This window comes from Phascolarctos cinereus, unplaced genomic scaffold (assembly GCF_003287225.1).
Source record: "Phascolarctos cinereus isolate Bilbo 61053 unplaced genomic scaffold, phaCin_HiC Scaffold_4;HRSCAF=312, whole genome shotgun sequence".
NCBI classification, from domain to species: Eukaryota; Metazoa; Chordata; class Mammalia; order Diprotodontia; family Phascolarctidae; genus Phascolarctos; species Phascolarctos cinereus.
In genome coordinates, this window is record NW_027555847.1 from 674,176,810 (window position 1) to 674,194,732 (window position 17,923).

The 17,923-nt window shown below is 45.6% G+C and overlaps 1 protein-coding gene across 2 annotated transcripts in view; it reads right to left on the reverse strand.

Moving 5' to 3' along the window:
* The window catches only part of THOP1 (thimet oligopeptidase 1), a 46,882-nt gene that overhangs the window by 15,949 nt on the left and 13,010 nt on the right, over nt 1–17,923 (reverse strand). For both annotated transcript variants that reach the window (XM_021008860.2, XM_021008859.2), the window contains 7 exons: nt 15,007–15,114; nt 9,737–9,839; nt 6,436–6,596; nt 4,593–4,728; nt 3,582–3,948; nt 1,973–2,174; nt 74–260 (listed from right to left, as the gene is read on the reverse strand). In XM_021008860.2, coding sequence (XP_020864519.1) covers nt 74–260; nt 1,973–2,174; nt 3,582–3,948; nt 4,593–4,728; nt 6,436–6,596; nt 9,737–9,839; nt 15,007–15,114 — 1,264 coding nt within the window. The remainder of the gene's footprint in view (nt 1–73; nt 261–1,972; nt 2,175–3,581; nt 3,949–4,592; nt 4,729–6,435; nt 6,597–9,736; nt 9,840–15,006; nt 15,115–17,923) is intronic.

Here is a 17,923-nt window from a genome sequence, read left to right on the forward strand (position 1 = left end):
ACATCCACTCCATTCCACAGCCCTCATACCCACACAGTCACACATGTAGAATGGGGATGGCTGAACACCAAACCTGTATTTGCCTGACGGGACTTGATGAGTTTCTCCAACAGCTCCTGGGGGATGGGCTCTCCTGTCTTGTAGTGCTGGGACATGCGCTGCAGAGGCTCTTTCTCCCACACCCAATTTTCCAGCATCTGTGATGGTGCTTCTACAAAGTCTCGCTCCACATGGGTCCCACTGAACATGGCAAACTCTGCCTGTGAATGCACAAGGTAAGGACCATGGATTGCTGTGCTCTTCTGCCCTGGCCAAGGAAATCTCCACATTCTATTGTCTACTTCTCTTTCTGGAAGGACCTTACTGAAGCCCTTGCGAGGTTAAGTGTATATGCCATCTACAGTCCCCAACTTCACCCATGGGAGGAATGTCAACAATAGGGACAAATGGGTGCTTGGTATCAGTCTGGGGAATACTATCCATTTGGCGCTATTCCCAAAATTTCTTTAGATTACAACATACCTGTAAGTGTTTAGGACACAGTGCTTTATGGTCTTTCTATATATATATATGCCAACTGTCTGGTCCATGGGTCCAAATTCCGTGAGCTAAGCATGTTTTTTTTTTCCATCTTAAAATAAATTTTAACTGTATTTAAAAATGTAAAAACCACTATGAGCTTATGGGCCACACAGAAATAGACTGGGGGCTAGATTGGGCCCCCAGGTCGTAGTTTGTGGAGCCCTGATCTAGTCATTTACTTTCCATTCCAAACTCTTTCTCCAGACACCCACGTTTCTTAAATTGTTCTAGACTAAATCATCAGAGCCTGCAGTGTGACCCTGAAGACCTCACTAACCTCCATCTTGTCCGTTTCCTCAACAGTAAAACCAGGGGCTGACTAAGAGTCCCTAAGGCAAGTTCTGCTGCTAAGACAAGAGACCTGATTCTAGGCTTAGAAAGGCTCTTGAGACTCAGTTTCCTTGCTGGAAAGCTGGGAGAACTAGACTAGATCGCTAAGATTCCATTCTATGCCCAATTTTACCTCCATCACAACTTTACCCTTCTCCCCTTCGCTTAAAAACTCCACCACATCTACTACAGAATGGCAGGGGAGACGTCTCACTTCCTGCTCCATTCTGGCTCAGGACCCCTTCCCTTGACCTCTTCCCGCACAGGCTCAGCTAACTGGCTAAACTAGTCTTAGCTCAGGAGACCCCTGATTCCCAACCCCAATGCCAGTCTTGCTACTGGCATGTTATGCTTAAGCTTCCTGCCTGTATTCTCTGCCTGGGTTTCTGTCCTCTTGTTCCCTAGTCTCTGATGCCTGACTGACCTACTGGGATTGACCCCGGGTCCACATAAACCTGCGGGAGCCACCTGCTCGCTCCTCTAATGTTGAGCTATCAGAGCAACACGCTGTAACGAGGGTGCCAACCTCTCCCTTCCTATGGCCACCTGCTGACAGCACACAAGTAAAGCTTGCGCTTCATGCGTCCTCAGTCCTGGCTTTTATGCTGCAACTCCCAAGCTGAGTCTGTTGGAAGAAGGGGAAGCACGGGAGCTGAGTGGCAGACCGACGAGGACTCTGGGGAGACGGGTTACCAGGGAGGCTGTCTCTGGGAAAAGTTTTCTGAACTGCGCTGTGCCACAAGTGGCTTGATGTCTCTGTCAGTTTGTCATTCACTAAAGGGCATGACAGGCCTATGGCCAAGAGGACTCCAGTCACCGATGTCACAAGGTCATGAATCACTACCTCCTTGACAATACTTCCAAGCCCTTCTCAGAGTCTGGGGTCACCAAACCCTGGCGGTCAGTGGTTGCAGGGTCCAGAGAGCTAGCCTCTCCACACTTGACCCTTGGCTTGCACACACCAGTCACACCCCGTCCCCTTCACCCTGAGTCTGAGACTGCAGTCCTCCTGGTCACGGGGCTGTCGCGCGGCCACGCCTCTCTGGAACTTCACCCTTACCTGAGAACAGAGCTGGTGCATCACGTGCCCGAACTCGTGGAAGTACGTCTCCACCTCATCATGCTGCAGCAGGGAGGGGGCATCAGGGGTAGGTTTGGTGAAGTTGGCCACCATGGCTGCAATGGAGATCTGCCGGCTGCCGTCCTTGAGGAGGCAGCCAGGTTGTAGGCCAAAGCAGGCTGCGTGACCGTACTTCCCTTCCCTATAGACAGGGGAGGGAAATGAGTCAAGGTCCAGGCTTCGGGATCAGGGGTGGGTGGAATCTCCTTCAAAGGCTTGGTCACCCACTAGGGCTCAAAGAGAAACGACGTAACATGGGGAAGAAAGCAGCTGACTAGGAGTCAGACACACCTGCTGCTTGGCCCTAGCGCTTCTCCTCACTGAATGACTTTGGGCAAGTCAGTTCCCCTCTACTCTTCAGTCTCCTTATCTGTAAATCAGACTAGAAGAAAATGCTTAACTCCTAGAATCATAAAAGCCTAAAGGCAGAGTAGAGTGAGGAGCCAAATATAAGAAGGGATAAATATAAAGCCATGTACGACCAGACTGCAGGGCCCCAAATCAGGAAGACCCTGAGTTCAAACGTAACCTCAAACACTTATTAGCTGTGTGACCCTGGGCAAGTCACTTAACCTCTGCTGGCCTTAATCCACTTGAGAAGGAAATGTAAAACCACTCCCGTATCTTTACCAAGAAAACACCTCGGATCAGTATGGTCCACGAGGTCACAAAGAATCTGATATGACTGAACAATAACATACACAGAGTGGGGAAGTAACGAAATACAAAATTCAGGCTGGGGGGGGGGAAAGACTTGGAAGTCTTAGTGGACCGCAAGCTCACTACCTGCCACCATGTGACCTGGCTGGCATGGAAGGTCACGTGACCTCTCAAGCCACCTTAAAAGGAACCTAGTGCCGAAATGAACTCATGATGATAACCAACCCCCCCCAAGCATCCCTTCCTGGGGCCAGACGTGGACACAGCCAAGACGGAGTCAAACCCTGTCATACAAAGAACCATGGAAGGAACTGGGAATGTTCAGCTAGGAAGCAGATGTGTTAGGGGGAATATCCTCACTGCCACCAAATATCTCATGGGCTGTCAGATGGAAAGGGGATTAGTTGTTTTGCCTGGTCAGAGAAGGAGTGCTAAGTGGAGGCAAAGCTGGATTCACTGAGAGAAGAACTCCCAGACATCAGACCTGCCTACTTAGGGACATGATGACCTTCCTGTCACTGGAGGCCTTCACGAAGAGGATGGAGCATCACTCTTCAGGGATGCTGTAAAGGAGCATTTAGCCTTCTAATTCTAAGATCATGAGGACATGCTCAAGGTCACAGAGGCAGTAAGTGGCAGAACTGGAACTGAAATCCCATTTCCTGTCTCCTGGGTCCTTCCCACAATACCACCTCGCCTCCCCGAGGCTTAGGGGGCCAGCAGGGAAAACATTTCCAAATTTCTTCTTGCTTTTCGAAATGGACACTCCACCCTGACACCACACCCTCCCTTGAGCCCCAACAAGCTGAGAGACAACTCTCCCTGAGCATTCCAAGTCCCATTGTCCCAATGGTTTTTCAGGGAGCCTGAAATCCTCACAGATACTCACCGGGGGTACAAGTCCAGGTAGAATTTCCCTATCACTTTGCCTGAGTCGACATCCCTCACGGAATACAATTTCACATCCTCATGCCACACCTTGGCATTCTCTTCCAGTTCAAAGGTCAGTCCCAGGAGCTCTTGGTATATGCCCAGAAGGCCCTTGGTGACCACCTGCATCGGGAAGTACTCCTTTAGCAGGTTCTGGTCCACATTATAGCGGGTCTCCTCCACCTGGTTCATGTAGTAGCGCATGTCCCAGGCATTGATCTGCTGGTCGAAATCCAGGGCCCGCTTCTCACATTCTTTCTTTTTCAACTCCAAAATGATGACTCGCTCTTCTTCCCCAAGAGGCTTCAGTTTCTGGGCCAGTTCATCTGGCAAGGAAAACAGCATTTAATGACGATGGGGTTCACAGAGCACTCTCCTCACCACAGTCCTGTGGGGTAGCTTTGGACAAGCACCATGAAGCACAGATGTGGCAAAGACTGAGGTTCAAGCACTCACTTCCTAGCTATGACCTAGGCAGACCCGTCAGTCTCTCAGAGTCTCAGTTACCTCATTGTAATATGAGACAGGTGGATAAGAAGATCTCTCTATGATCCTTTATAGCTCTAAGGTCTAGACTCGATTATGCCAGCTTTACAGCTAAGGAACCTAAGCCTCCCCGGGATGAAACGTCTCCACGCGCATCCATCCAGTAAGTGTCAGAGCTGGAACACCACAACGGATGCCATCCCTGCTCAGCGCCCAGCACTCTTCCCAATACCCCACATGCCACAGCCCCCCAGATTTTCAGAGCTTTTACATAAGTCATCCCATTCAATTTGATCACCACAACAACCCTGTGACATAAGCAGGGTGGTAAGTATTAATGTCTCCATTTTCTAGACTGAGTAACTAGAGCTGAGAGATGCTATGTGACCTGCCCAATACCACAACCAGTCGACAGCAGACCCCCAGTGCAGAGGTCCTCAGCATGCTGGAAGCCCTGGCTGGACGAGAAGGCGGCGGGCATTACCTAGGAATGTGGCGACATCTTGACTTGTTTTGGCCATATTCATCTCCAGGACGTAGTCGGCATGAGTGTTAAATCCTAGCAGGCTGGACTTCTGAGCCCGGAGATCCACTAGCTCCTGGAGGATGGCACAGTTCTCCTAGGAGAGATCAAAGAGCATGCACGGTAAAGTCCTCCTGAGCCTGTACTGGGGGACTCCCAAGGTCCATGCCTCCCAACCACCAGCGGGGCCCACAATCACAGCATCCTGCTGGCAAGAAATGAGGGCAGCTAAGACCTGAGGGTTCAGAAATGGAGGAAGGCCAAAGGCTGTAGAGCCTTGAGAAAGAGCCTTCAAGTCCTTCTAATCCAACCTCCTCAGGTTAGAGATGAGGAGACAAAGGCCTAAAGACCTGGTAGTACTAGAGCTGGGGATTCGAACACAGGCCTTTGTGTAGATCTCTTATTTTCTACTTTGTGTTGTTGTTTACTTGTTTTCCATCATGTCCAATTCTTTCTGACCCCATTTTGGGGTTTTCAGGACAGAGATGCTGGAGGGGTTTGCCATTTCCTTCCCCAGCTCATTTTACAGATGAGGAAACTGAGGCAAACAGGTGAAGTGACTTGCCCAGGATCACACAGCTAGTAAGTGTCTGAAGCCAGATTTGAACTCAGGAAGATGAGGCTTCTTGACTTCAGGGCCAGCACTCTACCCACTATGGCATCACCTAGCTACCCTTTTCTACTCTATACCCTAGTTATTTGTATTTGTGTTTTAGTCTGCTACCAGACTGTAAGCTCCATGATGGCAGGACCCTCACTGTAGCTAAGCTTTTTTTCCCTTCCTCATTGCTAAATGTTTGTTGACTTGCAAAACAGAAATAGTTTAGAGGACCTTAATGCCAAGAAACACAGTATGTTTGGGAATAGTGTGACTGGTGTGACTTGAGGAAGATTAGTATAAGAAGGCGAGAAGGTAGAAGCAGAGTGGGAAGGGCCTTGAATGCCAGGCTAAGGAGCTAGATTTCATCTGTAGCCAAGAGCCACTGAAGGTAACAGTAGGGGAGTGATGTCGTCAGGAAGGTTAACCTAGCAGCCAGTGTGGGATGTATTACAGGTGAAAGAGACCAGGGACGGTCTGCTAGAGAACTCTGCACAAGAGTGACAGAAGTAAGGGGCTGAACTAGGGTGGTGGCTGTGGGAATGGCAAGGAGGGGATGGAGGGAGACACGTCGTGAAGACAGTTCTCTGGTGACTTGACTAGATATGAGGATACGAGAGAATGAACAAAAGTTTCCAGGCCCTCCTGAAGGAAGCCCTTCCACAAATAACCAGTGGTTAAATAAGACCTAGATGATTCTTCTGCAATGACCAAAGCCAGATGGTGCCTCTGTTGTTTCTTAAAGGAGAGTGAGCTCATTTGCCCCAGAAGGTAGGGCTTCTAAGGGTTACCTTTGCCAGAGGAATCTGCATTTTAAAGGGGGAACCTGAAGAGAGACAGAGGCTTACCTCAACAGGAATACCCAGCTGAATGGCCCATCTGAGCCACTGGAGACGAAGCACAATGAGGAGTGCCAGGTTCCCTTAGCCCCAGTCAGACAGGACTATAAAATCCCAAGGCTTTGGCAGGTCAGGGTATTCCTGCCAAAGTGGGCCCCCTCAGAAAACACCTTAGGGGACTGCCTTCAGCACCCCAGGAGAATGCCAGACTCATTCCCTGCTGGGCATTCACAGTGATGATCTGAATCCCCATAAGGTCAGCCCCGGTCTTAGACACACGGAAGGCAAAAGAGGATGAGGGTGAAGGTAAAACAAAGAGATCAGAACCCCTGCCGCTGAGCTGGAAGAGCCCCGGGAGCTCTCTTACCTCCTTGCATCTACAGTTGAAAGCCTCTTCAACCTTCCTCCTGGTCTCAGGAACATAACACTTCTTTAGGAGAGGAAAGTAATGAGGGTACTTGAGAGTGACCTTCAACTTATCATCCTTGGTCTTTTCCAAGGAGTTCAGAAAGTCCTCGGGAAGACCGCCTGTGGAAACAAGGGCAGGGAGAGGTAGTTTATTTAAGAGCCAAAATTCTATCCAGCAGGCATAGGGGGGAAGGGCTCATTTTCTCTCTGCTTTAGGAAAGTGAAGTGTGAATGACAGCATACTCCAGTGGGAGAAACAACAGGCATTAGGATCTGCCGTTCTGGCTCTGCCCCTGACTTGCGGGACTGAGGGCGTCAGCCTCGGTTAGTTCTCCCCCTGCAACCTGAAAGGCACTTGAAGGTAATCAGTCATCTCAAGAACACTCCTGCCTTGGACTTCTGAAGGGAGTCTCCTGCTCTGATATTCTGTGTTCTATGCCTGCCAGGGAGACGAGCATACCTAACTGGGTTAATATTAACCTAAAATGGAGAGGAAAGGCCACCGCCCTACCACGCAAAGCTGAAGATTACTAGAGCTGAAGAAGAGGAAGGAGTTCAAAAAGCAAATGCCTTCAGCAAAACTCAGCTTAGGGGTCACAGGAGCCCTTTGGGAAGGAACTCCCTCAGCACCAAACAACACAATCACTTTGTACTTCCTTAGTATCTAACCATAAGAGTGCAGGTCATCTTCAAGGTATCTGTTAGAATGTAAGAGCCTCGAGGGCAAGAACTGGCTTGTTGTTTGGTTTTTGTCTTTGCATCTTCAGGACCAGGCACAAATTTGCATCTTCAGGACCAGGCACAAAGCCAGGTACTGAGGATACAGAGACTGTCCTCAAAAGAAGAATCGCAAATTATTAACAATCACACAAAAAATGTTCCAAATCATTAATAAGAAAAATGTAAATCAGCAAATTGACAAAAATGACAAAAGGTGAGAACAGTCAATGTTGGAAGTAAGGCTTGTGGGAAGATGATGCATTGGTGGTGATGACGATGGGATCTGGACCCCAAAAAGGAAAAACCCTGGACTTTCCCACATGGCCAATCTCTGGCTTTCACCCACGCCCAATCTACCTCCAGATGGCCCCAGCCACTTCCCACCTTAATTCTAACTAGACTACATTCTCCCCTGGCTATGTGGTCCAGGTCCCAGGAGTTCTGTTCACCCCAGCTTACTGGCCACTCCCATCCAGATCCTCTTTAGACCCCTCCTCCAGTCACCCCAAACTACTTGAACACTCCTGGATCCCTCCCACAGTCTTTCTGTATATGAGGTCTATCTTGTCTCCATTAAGGTGCTGAGATTCTTAAAGAGTCTGGCTAACATGATGGATGTTCTAATAAACCTTGTCTTTGGCTGAAAGAAAACTTGGGTCAAATTCTTTCAGTCAGGACCCCTATGTTGTGATTTTGGGGTCCCAGCACCCCTAAACCTCAACAGTGGTGGAGCTGTGAATTAGCACAATCTTTTTGGAATATTACTATGCTGTTAGAAATGATGCACGTGATGTATAAGGAAGCATGAAGAAATCCATATGAAATGATGCATAGCCAAGTCAGCAGAGCCAAGAAAACAAGACACACAGTAACAATGGAAATGAAAAAAATAGCTACCATCAAAAAAATCACAAGTGAAAACAGCAAAATTATAAAGATCAAGCAGGACTTGACTGAAGAGACCGGAGAAGACCCCTTCCTCTCCAGCCAACTGCAAAGATGGGGAGTATACAAGTGCTACGCACAGCACATACTTCTAGACTTTTACAACTGTGTTGATTAACTGTGCTGATTTTTTCCTTTTCTTTTTTTTTTTTAACTTTAAAAAGTACTATTTGTTGACAAAGCAGGATGCTCTCAGAAACACCTGGGAAGACTGACATGAACTGATACAAAGTGAAATGAGCAGAACCAGGCAACCACTGTACACAGTAACAGCAATACTATATGAGAATCAACTGTGAATGACTTGGCTATTCTCAGTAATATAATGATCCAAGACAATTCTGAAGGATTTATGATTAAAAATGCTATTCACCTCCAGAAAAAGAACTGATGGAGTTTGAATGTAAATCAAAGCATACTTTTTCTTTACTTCCTTTATTTTTCTTGTTGGGTTTGTCTGTATTTTCTTTCACAACATGACTAACATGGGGGCAAAAGTACTATTTGTTATGTAGAATGGCTATCTGGGAGGGAGGGAAGGAATACTGGGGAAAACTACAATGGTGTAAAAAATTAAGACATCAATAAAAACTTTTTTTTTTTTGGTGAGGCAATTGTGGTTGAGTGACTTGCCCAGAGTCACACAGCTAGTGAGCGTTATGTATCTGAGGCTAGATTTGAACTCAGGTCCTACTAACTCCAGGGCTGATGCTCTATCCACTGCACCACCTAGCTGCCCCTAAAAAGTTGTTTATAAAAAGTAGATGCCCATTGATTAGAGAACACCTAAGTAAAGTGTGGTTTAATGTAATGGAATTTTGTAATGTAATGGAATATTACTGAGCTCTCAGAAACAACAAATATGATGAATACAGAGAAGTATGGAAAGACCTACCAAGAACTGATGCCGAGTGAAGTAATCAGAGCCAAGAGAACAACAGACATAACATAATTGGAAAGAACAATCCCCCAAAACCAACACTGCAGAACTGCCAAAAGCAAGCATGGTGTCAGAGGAGGCCCATGAGAAGACGCCTGCCCTCATGCCCTGCAGAGGGGAGAGGTCCTAGGAACTAGACGCTGCACATGTTGTCAGATTTTTTTTTTTTATGTATTGCTTTTCCCTTCTTTTCTTTAAAAAAATCATTCTTTGTAACACGGCATGGCTCTATGGGAGGTGGAAGGAGAAGGGATACAGAAGAAATTTAGACAATATAAAAACAAAAACTATCAATAAAATTACTTTAAGAAATAATTCAAGGCCCCCCTCCAGGAGCTCATAGTCTAGTGATATAATCTATAACTCAAATACCTGAATGATGTAAGCACACTAAGCTTAAGACGGAAGTCCCACACATGAGAGGACCTGACTGTCCCCAGCTGGTCACACACAAGCCTTGGCCTGCGCCCCAAACAGAAGAAAGCAGGCAGCCGGTACCCTCGTTGCTTTCTTAGTATCCTTCTACTCACTTGGAACACCCAGGTCCATAGGAGCTCTGGGGCCAGCTAATGATAATGCTGCACCATCCCTCCCTTCCTGGTACCCTCCTCTCCCCCCGACCCCTGCAAATACTGCCAGGGGACCCTTTCGTTACCCAGTTCCTCTCGGGTGAATGGCAAGAAGGTAGTGTCCTCATTCAAGTTCTTGTTGAAGTCGATACAAAGGAGACTTAGCTTCTTTTTAATGTTTTTTATTTTCTAAAGGGGAGAGAAAGAAAGGAAGTAAGGGGTCAGGAAGAAGGGAGCCACAGGGAAAAAGGAGCCATGTAGGCTCTAACTCTTGAGGCAGCTCCCCTAGGTGGCCCTGGTGTTCTCACTGGTTGCACCTGCCAGCCCTGTGACGAGAGCAAGGACAAAGGATAAAGAAGGGAAGGGAAGGGAAGAGAGAGAGAGAGAGAGAGAGAGAGAGAGAGAGAGAGAGAGAGTGTGTGTGTGTGTGTGTGTGTGGTGTATATGAAGTACACACTAAAATAATGTCACTTGAAAACATACCCTCTCAACAAGTGCTCTGCCCCACCCCACTCTCTTCAAAGTAGTTACTTAAAGAGACTTTAGCCACTTACTCCAAAGAGATTTCTCTTTGGGGATGAACCAGCTTTCATAGTCTGTGGCCCATCCTTCTAAATTTATTTATGAATAGAAAATCATCATCTTTAGAGGAGAGATTTCATTTTTGCAGAGGGCCAAAAAGTCACACGTAATGACTAAGCCAGGGAAGCTGGGGCTACCAAGCTTGAGGATACTATTTCTTGTATTAAAAATCCAGGTGTGAGTAAAAAGCAACAAAGCTGATTTCTCTTTGTGTCTTTTAGGACTCGGCTCCAAAGGCAGCTTTGCCAGAAATGGGTGGGGCAAAAGGGGGGGAGGGGAATGCTGGGGAAGGGTGCTGCTCAAAAGTACAAACGGCTGAAGATCCAGTAACAAGCATTTATTAAGCCTACTTGGTGTTCCTCACCGACTCACCCCCTCCCCCAGCTCCCTCCTCCAAACCTTTGCAATGGATGTCCCCAGGCCTCGAATGTTCTTCCTCTTCACCCTGACCTCTCAGAATCGCTGGCTTCCTCAAAGACTCAGCTCTAAGGCTACTTTCTGGAGGCCCTGCCCAGTCCCTTGTCTCTAAGATTACCCGCCTCTCTATTCTCTATCCCCTATGCACATGTTGCTGCCTCCATTCAAATGCAGGGGCCTGCTTTGCTTCTTTGTAGAGCACAATGATGGGCCCTTAGTAACCTGAGGCACCTGGCACCAGGTCAGGCAAATATGAGACAGTCCACACTTACCCTCAATAAGCTTAGAACCTTTGAGGGAAACACTATGGACAAGCTGGCAGATACAAAACATACATAAAGTAGATATAAGGGAATTTCACGCAGGTACTGGCAGCTGGGGGTGAGGGGGTGAGAATGCATTCAGGGCTGGTGGGTCAGGAAATGGCCCTTGACCTGACTCTGAGATTCTAAGAGGGGGAACTGAGGACGAAGGGCATCTCCACACATGGGAGACAGCTTGTGCAGGGTTAAGGAAAGCAGTCTGGCTGGACTGAAGGTGACGCTTTGATCACTGCTGCCCATCAAAGGCGATGGCTTCAGAAAGAAATGGCAGATCTGGAGAATGAACAGCTGGCTAAGAAGACAGTATCTGAGAATAGGACTGGGATTTCTGGACCACAATTAAAAACAGAAGAACAGAACATAAGAACGGAAGGCCCCTAGCCAAGAATGGAGTGCATCTAACAAGGGCTATTAAGAAATTATTTTCCTGGTGATTCACAAATCTAATTAAAAGGGCATTAACTTGTAAAATTTTCACAAAAGAGAACATAGGAGAAAACGCCTCGATCCCCACCTATGCAGAAGGGGTGGGGAGTCCAGAGATGTGGAAGAATGTACTTGCCAGATTTTTTTATATATATATATATTGATTGGTTTTGCTGATTGTTTTTCTCTTTTTCCTCCCCCCCCCTTTTTTAAACTGATATAAAGGACAGCTTTCTGGGAGGGACTGGGACACAGGGTGAAATCTAGGCAAAGTTATCAACAAAAATCTAATTCTAAATAACTGCCTTGGTATGTCCAGTAACCTAGATACCACAGGCAATGACTACAGTTTAGGAAGAAGAGTAGAAGAGATGTCCAGAAATTCACAGACACAAAGTGCAAAAAAAAAAAAACAGTCAATAATAAAACCCATGTTTATTCACAAATGTATAAAAGTACAAATAACTAGCAAGGTGAACTAGACGTCCTCAAATAACGGGCCAAATTTCACCCATAAATATGACTTAAACTTTGTAGGATGACACTCCAATACACAAATATGGCTCTGGAAAGGTGTACTATATATAGATCATGGGAAACTAGCCTGGCGTGTGAACCAAGAGCCATGGTTGTATTTTAAGTAATGACACTCAGAAAAGAAGTTGCAGAATATGGGAAACAGATCAGACTGCTATCATGGAGGTATAAGAAAGGAATAATGGAAGACTTCAGCCACCCCAATCACATCTGTGGAGTTCTCTTCAATCCAAAGCACAGCAAGTAATAATTCACTGATTTGTCCTAGGGATTTCACCCTTCAGATAGTGGAAAAACCAAGAACCACAGTATCTACTCTGCAACGCCTACCAACAAGGATAAGCTGGCTGCTGAATTGGAAAAGATGGGAACCTTACAGGGTTTGGGGATGGGGTGGGGAACCTGCAGACTCAAGGCCACATGTGGCCCTCTAGATACTCAAGCGCGGCCCTTTGAATTCAAATGGATTAACAAGAGGATTTGTTCTGTAAAACTTGGACTCAGTCAAAAGGCTGCACCCAAGGATCTAGAAGGCCATATGTGGTCTCCAGGTCTCATCTCTGTCCTAGGAGAACAGGGTCAGGAAAGCTAAATCTCAGATTGAACAGAAGCTGCTTAAGAAATCTAAGGGTTAAAAAAAAAAAGCTTTTTAAAGCTATATTGGAGCAAAAAGAAAGGTCAGAGAAGGGATACAATCAGTGCTTGGGGTAGATGAGGTGATGGTGACAATGGAGAAAAGACAGACCTTAACGCAGTTTTATTTTGCTTGTTTTGTTTCCTGAGGAGAATTACCTTTGCACTGCAAAGGCCAGAATGAAAAAATGGCTAATAGGGAACAGATATTCAAGACAGGGCAGAAGGAAGAAAGAGAATGCCTCCGTTCTGCCCCGATGAGTTTGAGTTACTGTATTTTGATGAATTATACCCCTGGCAGGGGCCTGAAAGAGTCTGGAGGTTCTGTGATGGCCAAGTCCCTGTTGGTGATTCTCTGAAAGATGGAAAAAGGGGAGAAGTGTGACAAGGTGAGAAAAAAGCAAATGTCCCAGTTCTTTGCCACAATGCCTACTTGGCATTGTGCTTTTCTGCCTTTTCACCAATGATAGGGTTTAAAGCACACCAGCTAAGTTTGTTAAATTTTCAAGTGATGCAAAGCTGGAAAAGTCAGTTATGCCACTGTATAGCAGAGTCAGACTCCTAAGGAGTTTGAACAGTTACAATATTTGGTTGAATCAAATAAGATGGAATGCAGGAATGAAGAGAGAGGCTAGGCTTGGGATTTTGTCGGTATGAGCAACTTTTGGGTGTGGAAATTCCTTCTGCCAAGGCAGGACAGCATCTTCTCTGCAACCTGGAGCAAGACAGGTTAAGTGACTTGCCCAGGGAGACAGAGCCAGTATGTCAGATAAAGGATTTGAACCCAGGTCTTCCTGGCTTTGAGGGTGGCTCTCTAACAATTACACTAAGCTCTCTATAAAACGGTGACATTTAATAGGCATAAATATATAACCTTACACTTGATTAAATAAATTAACACCACAAGTAAGAGATATCTAGCCAATAAGCCTAGACAGAAACTTATCTGAAAAAGATTAGAGTATTATAGTTGCCCACAAGCTCAATATAAGTCAAGGGTATGCTCCAGCAGTCAAAGAGAGCTAATGAAGCTACTGGAAAAAGAAGAGAAGCAAACTGTCTAAAACTGGGGAGTGTCGTGACAGTGCCAGCATATTCTACTCTGATTGGATCTCCTTGGGAGGACTGTGTTCAGTTCTGGATGCCATATTTGGGAAGGACATTGACCAGCTGCAGAAATTCTCAAGAAAAGCAAGCAGCAGGGTGAAGGGCTTCAAAATCTTGCCCCACGAAGATTAACAGAAGGAACAGGGGACATTTCACTGGAAAAAAAGAAGACTTGGGGGGAACATGATAGCCGAGGGGCTGCCTTAATTAAGAAAGATTATCCTCAGAGGGGAGAACCAGGTACAATGGATAGAATTAAGAGAAAAGCGGATTTAGATGATTTCAGGGAAAACTTCCTAACAACTCATTCATAACATGAGATAGGCTTTCTTGAAATAGAGTGGTGCCCCAAAATGTTTATAGCAGCATATCTGAGGATCCAAGAGACCTGAAAACAAAGCAGGTGCTTTGGGGGCACGGCTAGATAAAGGGTGGTATGTAAATGTAGCAGAATATTGTTACTTCCGAGAGACTTGGAAAGATGTGAATGAACCTATACAGAATAAATGAGTCATATGCTGTTAGACATGGTCACTGTGCCCAACTGTTTTGCTTAACTGTAAGAACAGAGGATTCTGTGAGGGTTACTAAGAAGTCACAATGAGGTTTTTAAAAAGCATTAATAAAAACACTTCCCTACCAAATAACAAAGACAAAGGATTCTCCCTCCCTAGAAGTCTTTAAGCAAAGGCTGGATGACCAGTTGTTGGGTACGATGTAGAAGGGGTACAGTATAGGCCGTACTTAATGGCTACTGAGCTACCTTCCATCTCAAAGATTTTACTCTGAAATTCCATGCCAACCCTTCAAGGGAAATAAATACTTGTAAGGAAAATGCTGACGTGGATGAATACATTACTACCTTTTAAAAGTTAGTTTCCTTACTCTAGTATGGTTTTTAAGAGTAGAAAAAAGGCTGACTGTCACATCCCCAGCTACCTCTCAGATAAAACAGGATGACTACCTCTGCTCAAACAACGCATGCAAATCTGGAAGAGACCTTTGAGATCAGCTGAGGTCCAGAATGAGGAAGGGATTTGTCCAAGATCACAAAGGGAGCTACTGGTAGAGAAGAAACAAGATTTCCCATGAGAAGGGCCTCCTGAGACAGCAGGACGGTCCCCACCAAGGCACCCAGTCACAAAACACCAATGCAGGAGACTGCAAGGGGCTGCCGATTTACGTGCAAGATGAGGAGGAGTAAGCACGTGCCACTGAGGCTCCCATGGATTCTTTACCAGGGAACCCCAAAGAGCTGCTACCAATAATGTGACTTAATTTCAATTCAGCCACAGCTTGTACCCGTGTGAACACAAACTGAGAGCTCTTACTTGTTGAGTTTCTTCTGGGAGGTGCAGTCCATTCCGTTTTCCCAGTTTAACTAACCGATCCAGGTATCTCTTGGCTTCTGGCCTCAGTGAGTCTGCCGAAACTTTCTCCTAGGAAAATGAGAAAACCAAATTGCTTAAAGATTACTTCAAAGGACACTATTTCAGAATTACAGAATGTTAGAACTGGGAGGGACCTTGGAAACCACTGAGTCTAATGTTACCCTTTTACTTTACAGATGAGGAAAATAAGCCTTAGAAGGGGAAATGACTTCACAAAGCCCTGGAATTGGAAGAGACCTCAACGATCATCTAGTGAAACCCATATTTGAAGCATGAGCCATTCCACAACACCCCAATGAGTCAAAAAGCCTCTACCTGAATACCTTCAGTGACAGGGAGCTCACTGTCCCACGGTCTCCTCAGGGCTGCTCATTCCATTTGGCAACAGCTACAGTGCTTACATTTTCCCTTAAGTTTGGCTGAAATCTGCTTCTTGGTAATTTCTATACTCCAAGATCCTAAACCCTGAGGATAAGCAGAACTAAGAGCTTAGTATAATGAGTCTTTCACTATTGTATCTATTAAGGGAACTCTCTTCAGGAAGCCCAAGAAGGAATTAAGTTTTTTAGCCCCCACATGGCACTGCTAACTCTAGAACTTTTGGTCCACTAAAACTTCCAGATCTTTTTCAGAACTGCCTATCCATGCCTTTCTCATCTCATACCGGTGAAGCTGATTTTCTATACCTAAGTGCAGGACTTAACATTTATCCCTATCGAATTTCACCTTAGTAGATCCAGCTTAATGTACTAGCCTGTCAAGATCCTCTTGGAGCCTGATTTTGTCATCTGCTTCCTTGGCGCTGTCGGCAATTTCAATGAACAGACACCTACGCTTTTATCCAAGTCACTGATAAAAATGTCAAGCATCACAGGACCAAGGACAGATCCCTGGGACACTCCAATGCAGATCTCTCACCCTCCTGACAATTACTCTTTGAGTCTTGCCATCCAAAGAGTTCTGAATCCATCTAGTTATATCGCTGTTTAACCTATTTCTCTCCATCTTCACCACATAGTATGAGATGCTTTTATTAAAGGCTTTGCTGATACCTAGGTAAACTATATCCACAGCATTCTTCTCATCTACTTAGTTATTCTATCAATCGAAAAAGGAAATGAGGTTAATCTGGGATAACCTCATTCTCGATGAAGCCATGCTACCTCTCTTGAATTACTATGTTTGCCAACTACCTTTTTAATAATCGGTTTAATAATCTAATCTTCCCAAGAACCAAAGTCAAGCTTGGAGCCTATAGTATATAGACTGTTCTCTTTCCTTTTTATGAAAATAGTAAATACAATTGCCCTTCTTTAATCTTGTGGTATCTTATTCCCTGATAATTTTTTCCCCTCCTTTTGAGATTCCCTATCTTGCTCAACCTGGAATTGCAGCAGCCACTTAGGGGAAGGCTGAATGCCACTGCTGCTCAGCATGGAAGTTTGCATCTGTGGTTTCCAAAGTGGGCTGGTTCACCCTTCCTTAGCCAGCCCAGTGGCCCCCTGCTCCGGGTAGTTTATCATATCGGTGCCAGACTCAGTGAAGACCCTTGGATCAGCTTTCGACTTATGGCACCTGAGAACTTCCAAGCTCAAGTGATCCACTAGCCTCAGTTTCCCTGACAGTAGCAGGGATTACAGGCATGTGCCAACACTCCAGCTTTCTGTGATCTTTCAAGCATCCCTGAGAGCTCAGCTATCACACCTTCCAGTGCTTTCAGGAATGAGGACACTGTTCATTTGAGCCAGGGGCTCTCTTACTAGCACTTTACTTAGCTTGGGTATCAACTCCCTGCCAGTCATCAGCTACCACCATCCCTCTAATGGAAACGAAGGCTTCCTCTCCCCTTTGAGCCTCCTCTGTCTTCCAATATAGCAAAACCAAACCAAACCTTTTTGTTATCCTTAGGTTCCTTTGTCAGTCTCAACTCAATTGGAGCTTTCTCATTCCTCAGATATCTTCACAGAACTCTACCATGTGTTCATCTCCTGTGACTTGGCTTTGATTCCTTTTCCATATGTCCGATTGGTGAGTTCCCTTGTGCACACATTGCCTTTTCTGACAAATCCCATTTGTCCTCCTCATTGCAATTATTTCCCTCTATAGCTTCAGAATTTCATTCCTGTCCATCTCTTATCCCCCGAGGCTGGCTTTCCCTTAAGCATTTTCATCCATGGGATCTTACCAACCTTTTCCCCAAATTCTTTGAAATCTGCTTTCCTGAAATCTAGGATGCATGTCAGACTATATCCAGATTTCTTCTACTCTCTCACAAACTCCAGGTCACTTAGGAACCAGAAGGGTTCCATCATTCCGCCACCCAAAACCAGTTCCTTCATTAGTAAAAATCAGACCCAGAACTCCCCCTTTGAAGGATGAAATTATGATTATAGCAGGTCAAGCAGTTAGTAGATGCTCTGCTTTTGGTGGAGACCTCCAGCAGGTGTCTTGATATCTGACATCCTCTACCATTGCTATATCACACCTCTGTGCCAGACTTGTTACCTGTTTCCCAAACTCCTCATCTATTTCCTCCTTCTGTCCAGGTGATCTGTAGTATACTCCAAGCAACAAAACCACTTCTATTTCTGCCTTCTTAGACCTTTACCCAAATACTTTCTATAATGCTTTTCCCCACTGGTTCCTAGATCTTCTCCTATGAATACACCATTTTAATACACAATGCTCCTACCACATTTTACCTATTCAATTTCTTTTTTTCTTTCTTTCTTTTTTTTTTTTGGTGAGGGCAATTGGGGTTAAATGACTTGCCCAGGGTCACACAGCTAGTGAGTGTTGTGTGTTTGAGGCTGAATTTGAACTCAGGGCCTCCTGACTCCAGGGCCAGTGCTCTATC